At 38.4% G+C, this 22,196-nt stretch overlaps 1 protein-coding gene across 1 annotated transcript; it reads left to right on the forward strand.

The window, feature by feature from the left end:
* The first annotated feature begins 2,176 nt into the window (after nucleotides 1–2,176).
* LOC107091743 (transient receptor potential cation channel subfamily V member 1-like) lies at nucleotides 2,177–21,059 on the forward strand. Its single transcript, XM_015385865.1, has 16 exons — nucleotides 2,177–2,310; nucleotides 11,395–11,625; nucleotides 11,988–12,142; nucleotides 12,237–12,389; nucleotides 12,548–12,685; nucleotides 14,328–14,626; nucleotides 14,769–14,945; nucleotides 15,030–15,194; nucleotides 15,266–15,358; nucleotides 15,452–15,522; nucleotides 17,852–18,017; nucleotides 18,098–18,164; nucleotides 18,321–18,649; nucleotides 18,729–18,850; nucleotides 20,128–20,243; nucleotides 20,325–21,059. Exons 2-16 carry the CDS (start codon nucleotides 11,417–11,419, stop codon nucleotides 20,408–20,410), a joined length of 2,346 nt encoding a protein of 781 aa, XP_015241351.1. The 5' UTR covers nucleotides 2,177–2,310; nucleotides 11,395–11,416; the 3' UTR covers nucleotides 20,411–21,059.
* Nucleotides 21,060–22,196: the final 1,137 nt, after the last annotated feature.

Here is a 22,196-nt window from a genome sequence, read left to right on the forward strand (position 1 = left end):
ATGATGATGATAAGAGTAAATAAAGGCAGATTAATTTACCCAAGCATGCAAACACATCTACAGCATAGAAACATCAAATGTCAGCATTACTCCTGGTCAACAACTCTGCAACATGCCGTAGAGTCTTTCCATATGTGATGAGGTACACAACTGAGGGCCGAGGCAGGATCTGATCCCCAGACTGCCAGGTGAAAGTCATGCTTGCTGACCATATCACAAGGGGCATGGTCGGTCGGAGGCATAGTGACAGGACCTCACACTGTCACACACATGATTGCATAACTATCATTTCCACATCTGATTTTATTTTGGAACAATTGTAGAGTTTTGCCTCAATATGCCTCAAAAGAACATTTAATTTTCATATGCTTTAGATATGAATAAACAGAAGCATATTAAACAAACCTGAATAAAATGAACCTATTTTGATGGGAAACATATAAACACCAAAAATTAGGGTCAATTGTCCTAATAGCAACATCTACATAAGCCTCCTAATGCCCAAGCTATTAAGCTTTGGAAATTAAAACATATTAAAAGCAAAAAGGTTTCATATGAAATAATCTGTATGTGCATGGACCAATCAAAATAAGTCCTGAGTCCACACTTACTATACCAAATCTGAAGTTTTTCTCCCAAATTATTTGTGGGAAAAAATACAAAAAAGTTATAAAACTATAAACAAATCCATAGAAAAATGAGAATCTGAAAAAGCCAACTAGAATTAACAATAAAACTAAGGACAGCATGTTTTTAAATATACTGTTTAACTTTTGCCTTCAGAGCTGATAGAATATGAAATCTGGTTCTAACAAAGGCCCTAATGCTTATTAAGGCCCTAACGAGTCTGTGAGCAACATTGATTAAGGGCCAAATCTACATGTTAAGTTAGTTACCACAGCAGCAAACCCATCCACTTCTTTGAATTAAAAAAGCCTCTCAGATGAAAGGAAAATATAACATTCAATGATTCACAGTTAAATTCCAGCTGCACACAGCGCTTTGAGGAGAACTTCAATAACAGCCCATGTAAGTTAATGACTGATAACAGGTCCATCCTGAAAACTCCAAGCAACAGAAGCTCTGAATATGGGCCTCTTATCGTGCGCTGCACCAAGTGTGCTCCACCTTCAGGAAGATCAGCATCACTACAGCTGCAGTCCCAGAGGGGTGTCATGTGGTGGACGCTAAAATCATGAGCAGTCAGACCAACTTGCAGGGTTTTTCTGGACATCTTCAACATTTCCCTGCAGCTTTCCATGATCCCTGCAGTCGTCCAATATTCAGCCTGTCTCCAATAAACTAAACACCACCTTCCCATATGGTTTCTATCATGTTGCTCTGAGCCCATCATATGACATTCTTTAACAGGACTCTCCTGTAATATATCAGCAGCATTCCTGCTAACCTGGACAGGGAGAATCCACAAAGAATGCTGTCTTGTTGGCATTTTTCTCACTCTGAATCATCTGCAGCAACCTGAAACTTGTTTTAAGAGGCTATTTGCAGACTTCAGTTCAGCCTTCATCCCTGGCATGTTGGCTCAAAGCTAAACAACCTGTGTTTATCTGCACTGCTTTGCTGCAGGATCAGTGATTTCCTCATCAACAATCCCCAGGAGGTGAGGATAGATGAACTCACATCTGCCCCATGTGCTATAACCTAAACTGAATTCACAATCAGTTTAGGTTATCTTGCTCTAAGCCTAACCCTAAGCGAGGGCCTTCCTTCCTTCCTTCCTTCCTTCCTTCCTTCCTTCCTTCCTTCCTTCCTTCCTTCCTTCCTTCCTNATGTGATTTTGGTCTCATAATGACAGTAAAGATTCTGGACACTGATGCTATCTCACTGCCTCGTGGTTTGTTGCTTTAGAATGTTTAGATTATCTTTATTCAACATTTTTATTTTTCATAATTTCACTAAATGGTTAACAAACCTTTTCATTCAAGCAGTGAAAGACTTTTAAAAACCAGTAATTTTTACAGATGGACAGATAAAAGTAAAATTTTGAATTGACGGTTCTACCAACCTTGTACTTCCAACAAGCCTTTATGTTCCTTTGCCCCATTTTAACAAAAAGGAAGTCAAGATGACGATTGACACTGGTTGGCAGATGCTCTCTAACCACAGAGAGTCACAGGACCACAACAGCTCTGAGAACCGACGCGCACAAAAGAGCAAAAAACTGAAATGAAAGCACAAGGAGGCGCCCACAGGAAGCTCTGCAGTGACTACATGAACTAAGAAAGACTTTAGCTGTATCAATCTCATGTAAGAGAAGACCAGCCTTAAACGCCCCGGACCTGGGAATTGGTAAGTTATAAGTTTGATACATTTTACCAATATGTTTCAGTGTTTCATGTTATCCTCTAAATTACTCAGTCAATCAAGATCATCATGTATGATAAGCAGAAGCTCTTTACGCAGGGATAAATCTGCTGAACTCATCAGGAAACCAATTTATGTTCAAGTCTGAAGACACGCCTGCAGTCTCTGCAGTATAAACATGTATGGTTCTCCTTAATGTGTTCTATTGTTTCCTATGAAGGGTTTTAAACAGCCTTTTAAGCACTTAGAATTTACATATTAAATTACACAATTCTTTACCTTTTTCATTCCTTAATTGGATCATCTTTAGGCAGATTTAAAGTGTAAAGACTATCCGTTTGTTGTAAGGATGACAACTTGTTTTTTTCATGACATGCTCATTAACTTCCTCTGTTAATTTTAAGCAAAAAGAAGCTTTAGAGGGCAGCATATAGGATGCTTATCAGGAACTCATCTCACATTATTTTTTAGCTCAAAGAATCAATAGATCCTCTAAAATTACAGGAAATACAGACATGTGTGGAACGTACTGCTGGATCCACTTTAACCGCGTAAAAAAAAAAACATTTAAGGAAGAAGAATATTTATAGTTTTCTTTGTGGTACAATTGAATCATTTCACAACTCAGACAAACTGAAAATAAAATGAGTCTACTTCTGTTTTCCTCTGTTTTTTGTTCTGTGTTGGTGTATAATCTTCATATGATATGGATTCCAAACGCGTGATTTCCCATTTCTCTCGAAAAGGAGAACCAAGACCCACCAATAATGTCTGTAGGTTCTCAGTCTGATTATTTTCTGATAAAGTACCTTTTGGGAGATTATTTTTACAATATTTTTGTTGTTAAAGAGCTTTAATAGGATTTAATTTGACTCCAAAGAAGAAAATATTTCCCACATCAATGGATGTGTGTAACTGCTACCATGGAGATCTTATAAATAAACAGCTTTGTTGGTCACCAGGAAGGAAGCATCATGTCTTAGAGTAGGTCTGTGCCTTTAAGGCAGGAGAGGTGGAACTTTGTGGTATATACAGGTCACAATACATTTGAACACAGCAAAAACAGTTCATCATTACATACAGGAACTTTCTCCTATATAGCTGTGCTAATAAAATATGTCACTATTTCTGATAAATATGCTGGTGAAGATTCTCAGTCATCCAGGTCATAGTTATTCCAGAAAACTTTTTATGGAATATTTCTGACATTTTTTTTCCTCTTGGTTGATATTCAGTCATGATTGGTACAGGTTCCTCCTATATAGTGGAACACCTGCTAAAGATGTACTAAAATGAAAGAAATTCATTTTCTATTGCAGTGCCATAATCTTGCTCTATATCTGCATTGTTTTTATTCAACCTTTAATTTGTGTACATCTAACAATTACTACAATACATTAATCAAAAATATTTGGCTTGTCATAATGGGCTTGAAAGATCTGACCCACATGCAGAGAACCACTCAGAGACCAATTTTAAAAGTTTAACAGGTTTATTGTAGGTTAGCAAACACTGATGGAGATTGTAACTCTGTGGGGAAACAATGCTGGAACTCAGCGGACTGGTGAACCAGAACCGGAAACTCTGAAGGGAAGATAACAGTGATCAGTTCAGGGACAGTGGGAAAACAGACTTAGGCTTGAATATTGCTAGAGAGGCACTTGCTTTCTGGGGGCTCTTGGTTTATCCTTGGATCCAGTTTGTGGGGGTTTAATCAAGAAATGAGGGAACTCGTTGGAGAGCAGACAGGCAGACATACGTCGGACCCAGAGCAGTTAAGGAGAGGACTGTCACTTGGTTTTCCAGGAGTGTACTTGAACGGATCATGTGGAGGTTTTCCCCTTGCTCAGTGAGACTCAGTAAATCCTTCCAGGGGTAGAAGGTCCAGGCTTATCCACTAACACAGGAAGTCTTCCCAATACTGGCAAACACTCTGGCATGGAGGTGGTGACAGCCCACTGCTCAAGTACTCCTCTGGTAATGACCCAACGTGCCACAGGTGTGCAAGGAGGCCCAACGAGGACAGGGCACCACCTGGTGGTGGAGAGAGGAAAAACACAAAAACAACCCATACAAACTGGAATCCTAACATGGCTAAGTAATGCAGGTGTACTGTTTCTAACACATACTTTCAGCTGATCAGAGATTTGTGTAGGGCTGCATAGTTTAGCAGCGGGTAGCACTGATGCCTTGTAGCAAGAAGGTTCTGGGTTCTAATCCAAGCCCAGGGTCTTTCTACATGGAATTTGCATGTTCTCCATGTGCATGCGTGGGTTCTCTCCGGGTACTCCGGCTTCCTCCCACAGTCCAAAAACATGAGTGTTAGGTTAATCAACTTCTCTAAATATTCCTTAGGCGTGTGTGAATGGTGGTTTGTACTGTTTGTTTTTGTGTTGTTCTGCGATGGACTGGCGACCTGTCCAGGGTGTACCCCACCTGTAGTGCTGGTACAAATTAAAGATAGGCACAAGCACCCCTTGCAACCCCAGCAGGGACAACTGTGACAGAAATGGATGGAGATTTGTGTAACTTTGAATCAGTAACTGAGGTCTTTCTTCTTCCAGTTGATAAACATTTGGAGTGAAGAACAAACCCCCTCTTTTCAGCCATTATTCAAAAAAATGGGAAAGAAAAAAACCCATCCCATCTAAACAAGGTTGATGTTTATTATCATAAATCAAAAAACAGTTGCAGTAGAAAACAAGTATCTTCTCTATACAAAGTCAGAATAATATAGGAAGGCATGGAAAGGCTAAGCGTCTCCAAAACTAGAGAGCTGCAGCATAGATTGGCATCTAGAGGTCACCAAGTCTCCATAACAACCAATAAAAACAATCTTAAACACAGCTGGGTGCGTGACAGCGAAGGCATGGAAGTAATCCTTAGAGTGATCATCAAAAGTTTAATCTAAATGTCCTTTAAAAAAGAGACCTTGGGTCTCATCTATAAAGCTTGTGTACAAAACTTTAATTCAACTAGAATCATAGATCAAATCTAACAGACTTGAAACCACGGTGATATTCCTGATCAAATTTGAGCTATATCCAAATTATGTTTCACCATTATATTCCTCGCTGTGATGCCCAACAGTGCAAGTGATACCACAAATCAGCACATAAATGTAACAAGGTGTGTTGCATTCACACTGATTGCTGTAAATGTTTTTAATAGTGTGGTGACACCATTGTCTAACAGAGGTCAAAAAAGGGGAAAGAATGGCTTAGTGCAAAGTTCCCAAGACATACAATTACATAGTAATGTGGACTTGATACATATGTAATGTATTAATGTTCAGACAACACATAGTGCTTATTCAGATTTTCATTTTTTAAATGTCATTAATTTAAGTTGTTAAACATCCTGGGGTTCCTGGAAACTGGCGCTATTTCCCCCAAATATGATAAATAATCAAGAATCAATTCACTGCCTGAGGTATCAGTGCAAAGTGTATTACTGCCTGCCTATGTATATATCATTGTTTAAAAAGCTCAGTCCAGACATCAGACTCTAAACATGGTGAATACATACTATTTCCTCTTTATTTGTCAGTCCACTACTGTGGCTATGAAACGTTTATCTGGCTCTTTATCTCACTCCCCAAAACATATATTATTTTTCCAGGTTAAATTGCACATTTTCAACCTCTTACCTATCATCACCGATGATCATTGGTGATGATAGGTAAGAGGTTGAAAATGTGCAATTTAACCTGGAAAAATAATAGATGTTTAGATGTTCAGATAAGATTGATCAGCTGTCTCATTTAATTTGGCACCTACATTCAAGTGGTGCTTTACATGGATCATTCATGGCTGAATATGGATGTGTAGAGGGCCGAACATGAGGTGGAGTCTTGTGTGCAAACTCTGAGGTAGAGATGTGATTTATGAAGTTAAATTAAATGGTTTTGTGTTGGATTATGGTTTCATAATTTAGATTTTTTTTATATGCAAATTTGAGGTATTCGGCATAGAAAAACCTGTAGTATGGATCCTATAATCAATGTTTTACAAGACCCCAGGAAAGGTTCTGTAGAAATTCAGCGTCCTCTGCCTGGACTGTACCCTCATCATCGCTTATCACTAATCTGCAGAAACACTTACATGGCTTTGCAGTAGTTGTCTATTGTTTCAGAGGTAGATAAGAATCTGAATGCAGAGAGCTAGTCCATCACTTTAATGATGGTATTCCCATCTCAACCTTGTGAAAGAAAAGAGCTCTCTGCCTCAAAGGGGTCTTTTAACTCATATGTAAACTAGAAAACAGCAACCATATTTGCCTCATATTTTTACTTACACCTACAGCTAAAACTTGCACATCTGGTCATGACTTTTGGAGTCCATTGCTGAATCTATGAATAGTCACTGCTGCCACCCTATGGCTTAGGGAGGAGCTGCTTGGTTCCTCTATAAATCTCTATCCTACAATGTTAAAGAATGCTTTAAAAATAATCCTGTATCCGGATTATGATCTCGATCATCACCAAAATTCAATGGATTGTCCCTTGGCATGAGGCACACCTCTGGTAAAACTGTGACTAAAATTTGTTCAAAACTTTTTAAGTTATTCTGTACTTAGACAGACAGACAGAAAGACAAAAACACACACAATCTCACCTAAAAACATAACCTCCTTAGCGGAGGTAACAAATGCCCTGTACTTGTATAATTCTATAACAATTCCAAGGAGAGCATGCTACATTTGCACGCCGATGGTGGTAAGCTACATTGTAGCCACAGCTGCCCTGGGACACACTGACTGAAGTGAAGACACCAGCCCCTTTGAACCAGAACAGCAGGCTAGGACAGTGATCTGTCTTACCCGAGGACAACAACTGAGACAGCAGGAGCTCAACCAGCAACCAACTGGTTACATCACAAAGTCCTACCTACTGGATCACCATCTCCCCAACATAGAAGATGATTACTGATTCAAAAATAAACAGGAATATATCAGACATCATTGATGAAGAAGTGTATGTCATAGAGGGGTATAAATACCACAATGGAGATGCACAGTGAAACACTTTACAGTAGCAATAGCTTCCTGGCAGGCAAAACCGAGGGCCATAAAGCTGTCGTAACTTTTCATAAGGAGAGTGACACATGTAGCAAGTGTTAGTTCAAAAGTTTATCATGTCTTCTTTTTCTTAGACAATTTAGATGGTTTAGTGATTCCACAACTATTTAGTGAATCTTTCACAGAGCAACCATAGAGTCCATTCTTAGATAGACTTTTTACTGTTGGGTTTGATAACCTCACAGTTGCAAAACCAGAGTCCAGAATCTGGTTTAGATGGCAGGTGAGATCACGACTTAGACTGAGACACACTTTATTGTCATTTTGTATGCACAGGCTGTATACAAAACAAATTTTCATTGCATACAGTTTCCAACAGTCTTATGGGATTACAGTTGGAGTAAGATAAATATTACAAACATAAAGTGCAGCAGTGATCTGAATATAAAGGAGAAAAAAAAAACAGTTTAAATGATGGTGCAAAAGGGCGTTGATATGAAAAAGATTTGCTGCAGCGCAAATATGGTGCAAAATGCAGTAGAAACATTTGAGTTGTGTCTTATTTAAAAGGATTATAAAAGTTCAGTACATTAGTAGTGCAGATTAATGATGCAAGTGTGAAGCAGAGTCCAGTTTAGAGTTCAACAGTTTAACAGTCTGATGGCAGCGGGGAAAAAGCTGTTGCAGAATCTGCTGGGCCTGCATTGAATGCTGCAAAGCCTCTTCCTAGAGGGCAGCCTATGGTGGGGGTGTGAGGGGTCACTGATGAAGTTACGGACTCGGGACACGCAGCGCTGGGATAAAATGTATTCAATGGAGGGAAGAGGAGCCCCGATGATTCCTATTGTCCTCACCACTCTCCTCTCTCCACACCAGACGTATTGTCGCCACAACATCTGTTTGAGCAGGAAATCATCCGACAAGCTGAGAACCTTTTGTCTCACACACCAAATTCCAAAAAAGTTAAAAAACGATCCACCGGGCTTAGCTTCCAAGTTTGAGGATGTTTTGCATCCCATCCAGGAAGCCTTTTAAATTCTAAATTTCAGAAATAGCGAGTTCGAGGCTTTAGAGAGTGGACCAAAAAAAAGCCTTTTTTTGTCTTAGAAAACATGTAAATTGAACCGGACATATGGGTCTGCCCCTTAGTAATGAGGGTTGTATGGGTTCTTTGTTAGCCTGTAATACCAGATACCTGTCTATGTCTCTGAAAGGGGAGGTTGTTAGGGGAGCGGGGTCTTGTAGAAAAACTGTGGGGTGAGCTGAAGTAAGTGTGGGGTGAGAGGAAGTAGAACTCTGGACTATCTGGAAAAATGTACAAAGAGTAATAGTAAGAAAAACACTGAGTGTATGTTTAAAGTGTGGGACATACTGTATAATATAAGACTAGGTATTATCATACTGGGAAAAGGAGCTTTACAGATAATCGGAAACAAGGGGACAATCAACAATACTACCAGTATTTATGTTTGAAAATATACTCGCTAGCTTGGGATTTTTAACCTCACTAAATGATTTCAACCAGTCTCCTTAAAATGAGATTGGATTAAAACATGTATTAAAATTATTCAAAGGCAACAAAAAGTGACAGTTGTATCAGTGGGGTCTTAATCAGCCTGGCTCTGAAATCAGTTTTAGAATTACCCAATCTTTTGTAGTAAAAGATATAACAAAAATAATTTATATCATGTAAATAATATAATAAATCGTTAAACTGTGCGCTGGTTAGTTTTCTAAAATCAGATTAAAATTGGAAATAAATTATAATTGTGTATATGTATAATGTAAAAATAATTATAATTATACATAAGCTTTAGAATCTGGGTGTAAATAAACATTTTTGTTTATATAAGAGCTGCTCTTTGAGCCTGGTTGAAGTGAAGTGTCTCTAAGCAAGAGGTTAATGAACTAGTATAGCTTAAGTGCTTCTGCAGAAGGAGATAAAATGATCTGAGATGATCAATTTTGATAAATGCAACAAGAGATGGAGGGATGTCTTTTAGCTAAAGTAACGAATGGCGTATGACTTTAAAGGTGGCAGTACTCCACATCTTTGTCAGTAACATCTATAATGCCTTCTGATGTTACTTAACCAAACCAGGAACCATGCTATGGTTTGTAACCAACATACATTTTGTGGATTTCTTTTCTTTTTGTGTAGAGCATGCAGGCCATATATAAAGGCTCTAGTCCTCGGAGGGGCTGTATCAAAGACATTTCCTGCATGTTAGCACTTCCTGATGCTAGGGCCACAAAACCTTAGGATCAAAGAAATAAGTTTCAAATGAATAAATTAATAGCAACAACCTCTTTTGTCACATCATTTATGTAAAGATACTATTACATTAAATTAACATCTTGATTAAATAATCATAGATTAATGTAATCGTTTTTGAATGGATTTACAATCTAAGATGATGATTTGTTTATACAATCCTGTTAATTAATTCCTTGTGATTTATACTAATCAAACGTAAGGATAAGCATTCTTATTGTCATGATGTCAAAATTGTCCAAGTTGTAGTCTTGTGGAACCCAAATCTAGAAACTAACCTGGATTTCTACTGTCTGGAAACTATACAGCCAAATGCTCAGTGAACTACACAAACCAAGGTTTAATAGCTTTTTAAGCAGAACAAAGAATCCTTGGTTGAAAAGACATTGAAAAGACGACATTATTTACATCCAAACATCTACATTTGGTTGAAAAGTGAAAGGTGAAACTCTGTAATTTTAAAAACCCTGTTTTCAAGGTCTGTTATTGGACTAAAGTGGGACAAAATCCGACCAAACACAGCTCAGTTTTCAGCAAGTATTTCTGGACTAAATCAAGACTAAAACAGACCAACCAGATTTAGCCTAAAAACCAAAATATAAATGACCTCTGGTGTTTTGTAGGGGTTGCTCCAGGTGGCTACACATAGAATAGCTCTACTAGTTTTATTTTGATATTCTTTATAAAAGAATTTCAGTTCCTCCGTTTGCGGATCAAAGTTTTCTTTTGTCTGTTTTTTTCCTCCCTGGTTTTGGATGCTGTGGATCTTAAAAGGTGTTTGCTGATATTTCCTCAGTTTTGGACATTTGCAATGATGCCTAACTACTAAAATTAAAGCAAGTTTAATATATATATATATATATATATATTTTTACACTTGGAAGCCACTCATTAACATCTCAAAAACTCCAGAAGACCCAGTTAAGTAAAAAAAGGAGGCACTGATGATGCAGAGGAGGAACAAGGAGAAGAGGGAGGAGGAAGAAATTCAAGACATCTCTTTTATCAGTAATTATTGTCAACTTGAAAACTTTTGGAAACAAGTTAGATGAAGGAGACAATTCCATTGATAATAAAGACTTCCTGCATTTTTCTGGTACCAAAAGAAACTTAACTAACGGTCCTCAGAGGCCTGACCTGTTTCTCTGACATCCTGTTGTGACACCCAAGTAAGCAAACAAGCAGCTATCAGGGCCCCTGAAGTTTGCTTATCTCCATGCTGTTGGAGTTAAAGATGCCATCATAGCAGTAAGATGATGCTTATCTTCTATAAATCTGTTGTGGAGAGTTTGATCTCTTCTGCCATCATCCGCTGGGGTAACAGCATCAGATCGATTTAGCATAAAGAAGCTCCATAATCTGATAAAGAATGCCAGTTCTGTTCTAGGAACTTCTTAACATTTTCTGGAGACTGCATATAATGAAGAACATTCTGCATAACCTTGAACATCCTCTCCAGACTATTAAATAACAAAACGTTGTCATCAGGCAAAGGCTTCTCCAGATCTGGTGCAAGGCAGAACATTATAGCAAATCCTTCCTGCCTACAGCTATAAACATCTACAACAAAGTGCTAAAAAAATATAACATACTACAACATTTCATTTCCATATGGGATAAATAATGTATTTTTGAGCTGAAAGGAATTTAATTGTACAGCAGTCATCAAAGAACAGTATATGTTTCATAATATTGAAGAGGAGTTCACTCAAATGTTTATGCTTGTTTTATTGGAGACTTATTGAATGATAAATACTTTTCCTGTTTTATTGTAGACTGGCAGCATTACAGGTGAAGATGAGTAAGTCACAGATTTCGGACTTCCATCTGGAGACGGATGACAGAACAGAGGAAGAAAGATCAAGGCAGAAGGCACCAAAGAAGGATGGTTTAGCTTCTGCTTTAGGTATGGACAAAGAGGAGCCCAAGGCCCCAATGGACACTGATTACCAAGAGGACATGGAGCCCCGAAAGCCTGAAATTCGATTCAATCTCAACTTTGATAAGTGAGTGTCTGCATTCAGATAATAACATATTTATGCATTTGTTTACCTTCAAATTACAAGGGGTTCTACGTGCTATCAAACCTGCTGATTTGAATAGACTTATAGGCCGTTAGATCCACAGTAAACCCTGCCATGGGCTCTATACACAACTCCACGACTTCCTGAACTTAAGGCAGCTCTTTTCTTTCCTTTCTTTCTCTACTGGAAGAACTGAATAATCAACGTTTGCCTGACCTCAGTAACCATGGCCAGACAAACCTAGATTAATCAGTTCATCCAGTTCAGCAAACCAAAGGACTGCCTTAAGTTCAGGAAGTAGAGGAATTGTGCATAGAGCCCATTGCAACCGCTTTTGTTTCCAGAGGGATTCGAGGCGAGCCACCAGAGCAAAAGAGGGATAGCTCCACTTTTACCATCGAGAGATTATTTGAAGCAGTGGCCAGCAGGGACCCTGGGAAACTGGACGGCCTGTACGAGTACTTGCATCGGAGCATGAAGAAACTCTCTGACTCTTTGTGTAAGTGAGAGAGCAGCTATGATGCAGCAGGTGTCCCAAACTGATCAAAGGAGATCTGTGCTCTGACTCCCCCATCTAACGGTTGCATCTACAGATCAGTCATATGGCAAAACCGCTCTGATGAAGGCTCTCATGCACTTCAAAGATGGCAAAAACCAAACCATAGATGTGCTGATCAACATTTCAGAGAGGATTGGTGACATTAAAGAGTTTGTGAATGCAGCCTACACCAGTAGCTACTATAAAGGTCCATTTCCCTCTGAATGAAGCTTAAATTTGCCAGTCTGCTTTCTCTTTCAATATTCTGCTATTTTAATAACAGTAGCAAGTAACAATATGTTATTACCTTAATTTTTTTCAGCAACAACAAAACAATAACCATACACTTTCCCTGGGTTCTCATAGGTCAGACTGCTCTTCATATAGCCATTGAGAGAAGGAGTATTTACTATGTGAAACTACTGGTCAGCAAAGGTGCAGATGTTCATGCTAAAGCATGTGGAAAGTTCTTTCAGCCACATGATGGACCCAACTTCTACTTTGGTGAGTTTTTGTTCTCTCTCAGTACGAAACATTACAATGCAAAGGTGTTAGTTTATGGACCTTTCTTGTTCATAAGAAATAAAACATACACAGATACGAGAGAAGCATTCAAATTAATTTCTTCCAATCTTGAGTGGTAGTTACTAACTTATGTCGGGAGCAGATGTGACATCACAAAATGTGAAACCAAGCAAGGTTCTGGCATCATCCTGCCTGAAAAATTTATACATTTTTTTTGTGTTTAATCGGAAAAGATGAACCTGGTCTAAATTAGATGATTTATTGGTACAGAGAAGGGTTGGTTTTGGGGCCATTCAAGACTCAATGTTAGCCTACCATATGCATAAAAAATATATGTTAGGTTTTGATCTCTGGAATCATGTGATGTGGGAATAGCAAAGTGTGTCAAACATCAGATTTGATGGTAGCTTATCTTCATTTTACTAGCATTTTCTGACTATATGATTTTTCTCCAGCAATGATTTGGCTTCTGTTACATCATTTTCATGTTCATGGCAGACCAAAGTGTTTGTTTATTGATGGCGGTCTTAAGTATATAAGGCAGAAAATGGTTACAGTGGTCAGTGTTGAGGCTCTTTCCAGTTAACCATTTGGGTGAATAATGAATAACTTAATAACTTTTTAAATACTAAGTGCATTTAAGATGTCAGTGCACTTCTTTGCATGTCAATCAGTAGAAAAATGCATCATCTCTAGGTTTTTATCTGTTCAGAGTTGTCAAGGTTTTCTGAGTGTGTGTGCAGAATGTAATCAACCACAGTACACACTGTTCCAACTGTTAGCAACCTAGCAAACAATTATTGTATTAGTTAGGATACTCAACTCTGTTGCTTCATTTACCACCCATCAACCAAATCACTTCTCTTTCATCCAAGTGTTACAATTGGAACCTGATTTCTTAACATATGAATGGGTCTTCACTCATGACAATGATCCCAAACACAGAAAACTAGTTTAAGAGAGGCCAACAGAAAACAAGCCAATCAGAAACCTCCATTCTGCCAGGAAGAATGGTCAAATTTCCAGTTAAAACTATGGCAGAAAATTATTGATGAAAGTTTGTGGTTGAACTTGCTAAGAAACAGTTAACCACAAATAAGCAAAGAAAAGGCTTTGTAGAACTTTATGAATGGAAATTTCAATGCCCTTTCAATACTAAGCTGCTGCTCATTCACTGTCTGAAAGCTGTATAAATAAAATTGTGTTTTGTACACACTCTGTGTATACAAAATGACAGTAAAGTTTGTCTAAGTCTAAGTAGAGGTGTACTTGTATTGACCGCTTGGGAAAACAGTCAACATGAAATTCGGTCTGGCGGGTAATTGCTTTTAAAATTTATTTAAAAAAGAAGCAAAAAAAAAAAAACAAAGGTCACATGGCTTGGTGACCTTTGTTACAGGTCTCTGCTTACTTTCAAAAATATCAAGAACTAAAGACCATTAGTACCTAAAAATAATGTCTAATTTCATAGTGTTGTTGTATATTTCCCTTTCTATTGTTTGCTTGTCTAAATGTCCCACCAGATCCCCACATTCCTTGTATCTGTAAAAACACTACTTGGCAAAAATTTCTGAATCTAAATCTGATGGTTAAAATATTATTTTAAATATTTGAATTTTAGGTGAGCTGCCATTGTCTCTAGCAGCCTGCACAAACCAGCCTGACATAGTGGACTACCTCATGGAGAATGAGTATCTACGAGCAGATGCCACGATGACTGACTCTCACGGCAACACAGTGCTGCATGCTCTGATGTTTGTGGCCGACAACACAAAGGAGAACACAGAGTTTATTGCAGCCATTTATGACCGTATCCTAAAGAACAATGCCCGACTGTATCCTAAGATAAACCTGGAGGAGAAAGAGAACAAGGACGGTCTAACACCTCTCAAACTGGCTGCCAAGTTGGGCAAAAATGGGGTAAGAGTTTAGTCTTTATGAGTGAGAGTACTTTGGGTGGAGGTGGCAGGTCTGAGTGGATTGGAACCCATTTGGTCTCATGAGATGTATCTGCATTCTCACTTTGACGGTTTCTAACTTCTCTTCTCTTGTTTGTCTGCAGATTTTTTCTCACATTCTTCAAAGAGAATTTCAAGAGAATCACTTCAAGCACCTATCCCGTAAATTCACTGAGTGGGTTTACGGACCTGTCCACAGTTCCCTGTATGACCTGTCCTCTGTGGACTCATTCGAGAAAAACTCTGTCTTGGAAATTATAATCTATGGCAGTGACATTCCGGTAAATCCCAGCTTTGTTGTTGCAATCCCACATTTGGAATATATTAATCTATACCTTAAATCATAATATTGTGTCTCTTCTCAGAACCGTCACGCGATGCTGGAGACCGAGCTGCTTAGCGACCTGCTGGAGGATAAGTGGAAGAAGTTTGGAGGGAGAATGTTTTTTGTCAACTTCCTGATCTACCTTGTGTACCTGTCCATCTTTACTGGTGTAGCCTACAACAAAAGAAAGTTTCAAGATTTAAATGTAAACAGCTTAACACATGGTTTAACAGGCCGGAGAGAAGCTTGTCCTGATGTCTCATCTGTGTTCCACAGGTTTGGTTTCATGAGGACAAAATGTCGAGTTTCCTGTATGCTTCAGGCATGCTGTTTACATTAATAGCAAACTGCTATTTCTTCATCACTGGGGTATGTAAGCTGCATTTTTATCCAGCAGTCTATGTTGTGAACAATGTTATGTTATGTTCATTGAAAACTTTAAAAACTCCTTAACCCCTTCAGATCTTGGACATGAAGAGAAAGCGGCCAAAGACACAGAGCCTGATGATTGATGGATATTATGAGATTCTCTTGTAAGTAGATTTCCTCTGATATTATTTGGTTACAGGTATGGTCAAGAGTTGTTTCAGAATGATTACCACAATTTCCCTGCGTTTTAGAATTGAGCAGCTTAAGGTGGTCGCATGTTGGAGTAGCCCTGCTAGATTGACTCTGATATTCTATTTATTTCCATTTGTGGATCAGAATTTTTTTTGCCTCTGGTGTTGGATGCTGTGAAACTGAAGGATTTAATCTGGTCTGTTTCCCTTTTCAACACTTGGTATGATGTATAACCATCATAACCAGAGCAAGTAGATTTTTTTACACCCAAGGACAGCTCATTAAGATCTCTTAGGCTGAAATAATACTTCAACTACTTCCAAAGTATCAGCTAAGTTCAAAAGAATAGGCCAGGGATGCAGAGAAGGAGGAAGAAGAGAGAGGACCAGAACATTTAAGCATCTCTTCCATCAATCATTATGGGGATGTGAGATCTTTAGGAGACAAGTTAGAAGAACTCCAAGCCCCAGCATGGATGCAGCCACAGTATCAGTAATACAGAATTATTTGTTTTAATTTCTGCAGGATAATTTCGTAGACTCCAGCGTCTCTCTGCCAGGCTTTCTCACCCTACAAGCAGACAGAGATTTAAAGAAGACTAGAAAAATCAAGTGAGGTGGAATGGTAGTGCTCGTGAACAACAGATGCTTTCATCCAGTAGCTGTTACTGCGAAGATTCTTCACTGCAGCCCAGATATTGAACCATTGGCACTTGGTTTTTGGCCATATTATTTGCCCAAAGAATTTACCAGTGTTGTGTTGGCAACAGTTTACATTCCACCTTCTGCAATTGTTCACGCTGCATGTGATGTAATCACTCCTGTTGGTGCTAAGCTACACATCTGCCAAATGCATTTGTGGCAATAATATGTGCTTTTAATTACTTGTCACTCTCTGCTACGCTGCCAATGTAACAGTTTGTAAGCCGCTGTACCAGAGAAAAATGAAGCCTTGGACTTGTTTTATCCAAATTTTAAGGTTACATCTCTAAAGTAAGATGCCTTCTTGAGAAATCAGATCATAATCTTGTTTCTTTCAGAATATAAGCTAATATATAAGAGACAAGCTGCATTAAAAAGAACTTTAAGAAGAGAGGATCACAGGAAGCTGATGAAACTCTGCAAATTGCCTAAAGACTACAGACTGGGATGCACTGTGTCTTCTACAGGGAGATAACATCAGTGCATTGACTGAGTGTGTGACTGACTACATGAACGTCTGTATGGATAACACCATAGGAAAGGAACAAGTTGAATTCTATTAAAATCATGCGTGAGTAAGTGGAGATACTTCCTAGGGAAGCTTAGGTCCTTCGGTGTGTGCAGCAATATGTTACATATCTTCTATAGGTCTGTTTAGTCTGCAGTCTCTTCTGCCATCATCTACTGGGGCAACAGCATCAAAGCAAATTACCTAAAGATGCTCAACAAACTTATAAAGGAAGCCAGCTGTGTTCTAGGAACTCCTCAAGAACCTCTGGATAGGATTTCATATAGAAGAGTTCTTCATAAAGTCAAGAACATTATGTTCCTGTATCTGTATTTTGTATTTCCATCTCTTTTTATTTATTTTTTTGTATTATTTGTAAAGTGACCTTGAGTGTCAAGAAAGGCGCTGTTAAATAAAATGTATTATTATTATTATTATTAACATTATGGACAACAGTGAGCATCCTCTTCATCAGACTGTTAAACAACAACAGAGTCTTCAGTAAGAAGCTTATTACTGGCAGATCCGGTGTAAGACAGCGCTACAGAAGGTCCTTCCTGCTTACAGCTATCAACAATTATAACATCTTATTGAAAATTGCCTATGAATAACTGCATCATTAAATTTCCCTTCGGGGTTTATCAATTTTTGTTTAAATTTAACTGAACTGAACTTATCTCCTCCAATTGAATCTGCCTATCTTCCCTGTACCTGCTTGAGAACAGCATCACACAACATAAAGCTGTTTATGAGGCCTTTACAGAACAGCTATTTATACTTAAATCAAATCACACATAGGCAGACATTGATCACTCATTCAGCCACTTTTGAACAGATTATGTATTAAGATATAAAAAGAAGGCTAGTTACCATGCACAACTCATCTGTGACAGATATTCATAGGAAAACATAATTTAAATACAGAGTACTCTGTTTTATTGCATAAAAGCCCAACATCACTGTATATATTTCAGTTTGTTGTGAAAGAGAAATGTGAAAATGTTCTCTAGATATAAATATTTTTATAGAGCATGGTTAATACAGGTTAACATGGGTCCCTCTGGATCAGTCTAACATCCACGTTGTTCACAGTTTTGCGCAGGGCCTCCTTTTCCTGATCTCCACCATTCTATATGTGGCGGACAGGGATGAATACCTGGGCTTCCTGGTGATATGTATAGCTCTCAGCTGGGTGAACGTGCTCTACTACTCCAGGGGCGACAGACACATGGGCGTCTACAGCGTCATGATACAGAAGGTAGGGTTCCACTCAGCTGCAGTCAGCATCCCAGAGGACACTTTGTTCTAAGGCCTTCTAACTTCTGTTTTTTTTTGCAGATGATCCTCAGTGATATTGTGCGCTTTCTTTTTGTTTACCTCGTTTATCTCTTTGGATTCTCAGCAGGTATTTTATCTTAGCTCAAACTAATTTAGAGTTAACCACTCCAGGATTTTTAGTACCTCCACCCCATCTTGGCATTACAGAAAAACTTTATTTTCATATTAGAAACGGGGATTGTTTGAATACAGTATTAAAGCAACATTTTGTCTCCTGTTCTAGCTGTGGTAACACTGCTGGTAGAGCCAGAGCAGCCAGAGCAGCCAGCGACAGGGAAGGGAGGACTTTTTGGAACCATTGCACCTAATTCAGAGTGTGTCAAACCCACCTATAGAAACTTCTCATACACCACCATGGAGCTCTTCAAGTTCACCATAGGGATGGGAGATATCGACTTTACCAGTGATTACAAGTACATGGAGGTCTTCTACATCCTGCTTATTGGCTACATCATTCTCACCTACATCCTGCTGCTCAACATGCTCATAGCCCTCATGAACCGCACTGTGGAAAACATCACGGAGGAGAGCAACAGCATTTGGAAGCTGCAGGTGAGCAAAGCTGTCCTTGACAGTAATTATAAAAAGGAATGAGGTTTAAATAAGTTACTGATACCCTAACCCTCTCCAGAGGGCTGTCACAATTCTGGACATGGAGAAAAGGCTCCCCTCCTGTTTGAAAGAGAGTTTTCGCTCTGGGGTGGAGAAGAAGCTTGGCCCCGCTCTTGGAGATGATCGCCGAAGGTTTTTCAGGTCTGCCTCTCTAATGATTCCTTAAGAAAACAACACTCTAATTGGCTTCGTTCTTTTCACTTTGTCATGAGTATTTTTGTATGAAGAAAGAAAACCTGATATGGTTGACTTACAAGTCATGTTTGTTATAATGGTGCATTAGAGGCTATAGATGAGATACATTAGTTATATTAAACATAAAGGCCCTCCAAAGTCCGGAAGTTCATTAATGTAATATGAGATAACTGTAGGGGAGGGCAAGAGTGGAATAGAACTTAATGGAATACCTGAGAATATAAATATACAGTGTGAGCTAAATGGGAATGAAGTGAAGATGTGACGAATCTATCAGAAATCCTGGGTATTTTTAGCCAAAGTAATTTGCACAACAGTGACAGCAGAGAAACAAAAGTAGAGAAAAAATTAACAGACCCTTTCAAAGAGAGCAGAGATCCACAAATTCATAAAAAATCACTGGAGTTAAAGCTCAGACTTCGCTAACCCATTTACAAATCAGATATGAACAGATTCAGGCACTGGTTTAATAACCTTGACCAAGTACACTAGGTTACAATTTTAATTCAACTTGTGTTAAAGAAACAAATATTAAGCATTTAAAACCTGAAGAAATAAAAAAAGAATGAACCCTTAGAATGATTTAAAGAAGCTATTCATCCTTACATGCATGTTTGGGGACCAGTATTCACAGAAAGAATGGCTGTGATCATGAACCAAAGGTCATTTTTGCTGGAAACAGACTTGGAAACTACAGTATACCAGCATGCAGCCCTAAGGAATAGTTTTCAATGTCTTCTAATTCTCTACAAAAGCTTCATTTCAGTCTGAACAGCTTTATTAATGGTGGTCTGTGTAGATGATGAGGATTATAGTCTCTCCTCTAACCTGGTGAACATTTTGGGTCCAATGTTTCAATGGCTTATTCCCTAGATTGCTCACCATCTTGCTAGTATGCTGAGTTTTCGCTTTTGTGCACAGTAGTTGGCCTCCTTTTACAGTTTAATCTTTTTATATTTTCTTTTCAGTGAAATTAAAATAATTTGCCCATAAACTGGTTCACACTGTGCCTAATCTAAAAAGGGAAACCTCAGCAAGAACTAATCAGAGGGCAGAGACAGAGGTCTCCTTGTCCTGTTTAGGGTTTAAAGAAAATACAGCTGTGTGATCAGGGCTGATGGATTCATGGTTTATGGTTTTTTTGGTTTGTTTTCCCATTAAACACCATCTGAGAGTCACACAGTAGAAATTGAAGGAAGCACGTGCTTGTTCTGTCCTTTAAGGGTTGAGAGTGTGAACTGGAATAAGTGGAACACTAACTTGGTCAACATCAGCGAGGATCCAGGATGCTCTGAGCGGATCCACCAGCTTGACGTTCCAACTGGGAGATATAACAGAGGTTCAGAAACATGAAGCAGTCTCATCTATCCAAGATGTTAAACTGATTCAAATCCTGTAACATTTCCTCTTCTTTCCACAGAGAGGAGCTGGAGGGGCTTTTTCATGGAAAGCAGGAGGAGGAGGATGCCGTCAACATCCACTGAAATGAGGCCCCTAAATATCTGAAGATGGATGGGGCTAAACACATGAAGATACTAGAGGAAAATCTGTTTAAGGATGCAGAAGAGAGAGTTTAGTAGAAGTTTCCCTTCCCAGTTGGACAACAGCTCAAAACATCTCGCCAGATGAACCACAAAATGTTTTATATCAAAGCATATTCATTTGTTAGAATGACCAATTTAAATTCCAGACATAAACCAATTGAGAATCTGTGATGGAAAAAGTGTTTTTTCCATCCAATGAAAAAGTGTCAGACTAGATTTACATGACGCTGTTGTAGAGCTGGAGATATCCTTCAGGAATAAACTGCTGCACCTTAGGTCCACTAAGCATCATTATAGCAGATCCTTCCTTCCAGCAACCATTTAGGCTTCAGCAAATTGCTTATAGCAAGCTAAATAAGCTGCCTACATCTCTGCTGTTAATTCCATGTTTTCTAGTTTCCTTGTAAATAGTCTAATGCCGTTTTTTATGTCTACTTCGTTACTTTTTTTAATTATCACATTCAAAATTCAAATTGCATTGATTTGAGCATCTAGTTTTTCATAATCATTCAGTGTTTTTTCTGTTATAAACTAAATCTTTTTTTCAAGAGAGTGCTAGTCAAGAATGGCAGCAGGACATAAACGATTATATATGCCCTCACTGTGGAAAAATACAGGGTTGTAAGTTACTCTATAATCATTTTATATTTTTCACAATTGGTGTTTTTGTCTTAAACTAGCTTTTGTGGCCAAAAGCGTTTTTATCAAGTATTGGTGTTTAACTTGCAAGCATGCATTCAGATGATCAGAAATCTCTCCACTGTTAGGGGATCCAAATACCTCGTGAATAACTCAGTTGATTTAATCTAGAAATAGTGTATTTTTTATACTATTGCAAAACATGATTCCTATATAATAAAACTTTTAAACAGGAATATGTTTATTTTTTATTATCTTTCTTTGCCTTGAGGGGATATGAAATATCATATCTGCTTCTAACAAGGGCCATAATGAGTCTTAAGGAAAGACATTGTTAAAGGAAAAGTCTGGTAGTATTCAGAATTCAAACTTCTGAAAGTACTTTAAATATTAAATTATTACATACTGTTCAATAAATTAAAAGTATTTTTAATTAAGAGTAATTTTCATTTGAATGTGCTTTACTGGAGGCATCCATGTTTGTCAAAGAACACTACTGCCACCTACTGGTTTATGATGTCACAGTGCGGTATCGGCTGTTGATCAAGTCCCGGTGCTGTATCTAGTGTTTGTCACAACGCGCTATTATCCAAGTCATCTTGAAAAAATTCTTCTTAAAAATGTTACATATTACATGTTTTCTCTCTGGCTAGAGGTTCAATGGCAAATCCTCCCTCTTTAAGTGTGCAATCCAACAACAAACCCGTATAGGGTCATGAATCGGAAAGGTGAAATTACACATTTTTTTTTTCCACTTTTAGCAGATGTATTACATAACATCCAACTGCCATGCACATGGGCATTGTTAGTTTAACTGTAGCTCTCGCCAATTTCAATGGTGAAGTCCTCTCAAAATCTTCAATAATTGTTGTTGATTGCAGATGTGTCTAGTAGTTCCCATTGATTTTGCTTGTAAAACGGGGAGAATGGCGCTAGGCTTACCGCACCGTGACATCACTGCTGGAAGATTTCAGGAGGTGTTATTATATTTGGACAAAAATGGGCAAAAATGGCCAGTCCCAGACTCGGTGTTCGCAAAGAAAACTATTATTTTCATTTTTTTACTGATTAACTCTAAATTCATTAAATCACCGCAAACGTATACGTTT

The sequence above is a fragment of the Cyprinodon variegatus genome, unplaced genomic scaffold, assembly GCF_000732505.1.
Source record: "Cyprinodon variegatus isolate N-32 unplaced genomic scaffold, C_variegatus-1.0 Scaffold350, whole genome shotgun sequence".
NCBI classification, from domain to species: Eukaryota; Metazoa; Chordata; class Actinopteri; order Cyprinodontiformes; family Cyprinodontidae; genus Cyprinodon; species Cyprinodon variegatus.

What these genes read in the sequence shown, in the direction of transcription:
- LOC107091743 (XM_015385865.1), top strand. Translation starts at nt 11,417, where the DNA reads ATGAGTAAGTCACAGATTTCGGACTTCCATCTGGAGACGGATGACAGA. An exon ending in GAAACTCTCTGACTCTTTGT is followed by an intron (nt 12,143 to 12,236) that starts GTAAGTGAGAGA and finishes TTGCATCTACAG; the next exon opens with ATCAGTCATATGGCAAAACC. An exon ending in TGGACCCAACTTCTACTTTG is followed by an intron (nt 12,686 to 14,327) that starts GTGAGTTTTTGT and finishes TTTGAATTTTAG; the next exon opens with GTGAGCTGCCATTGTCTCTA.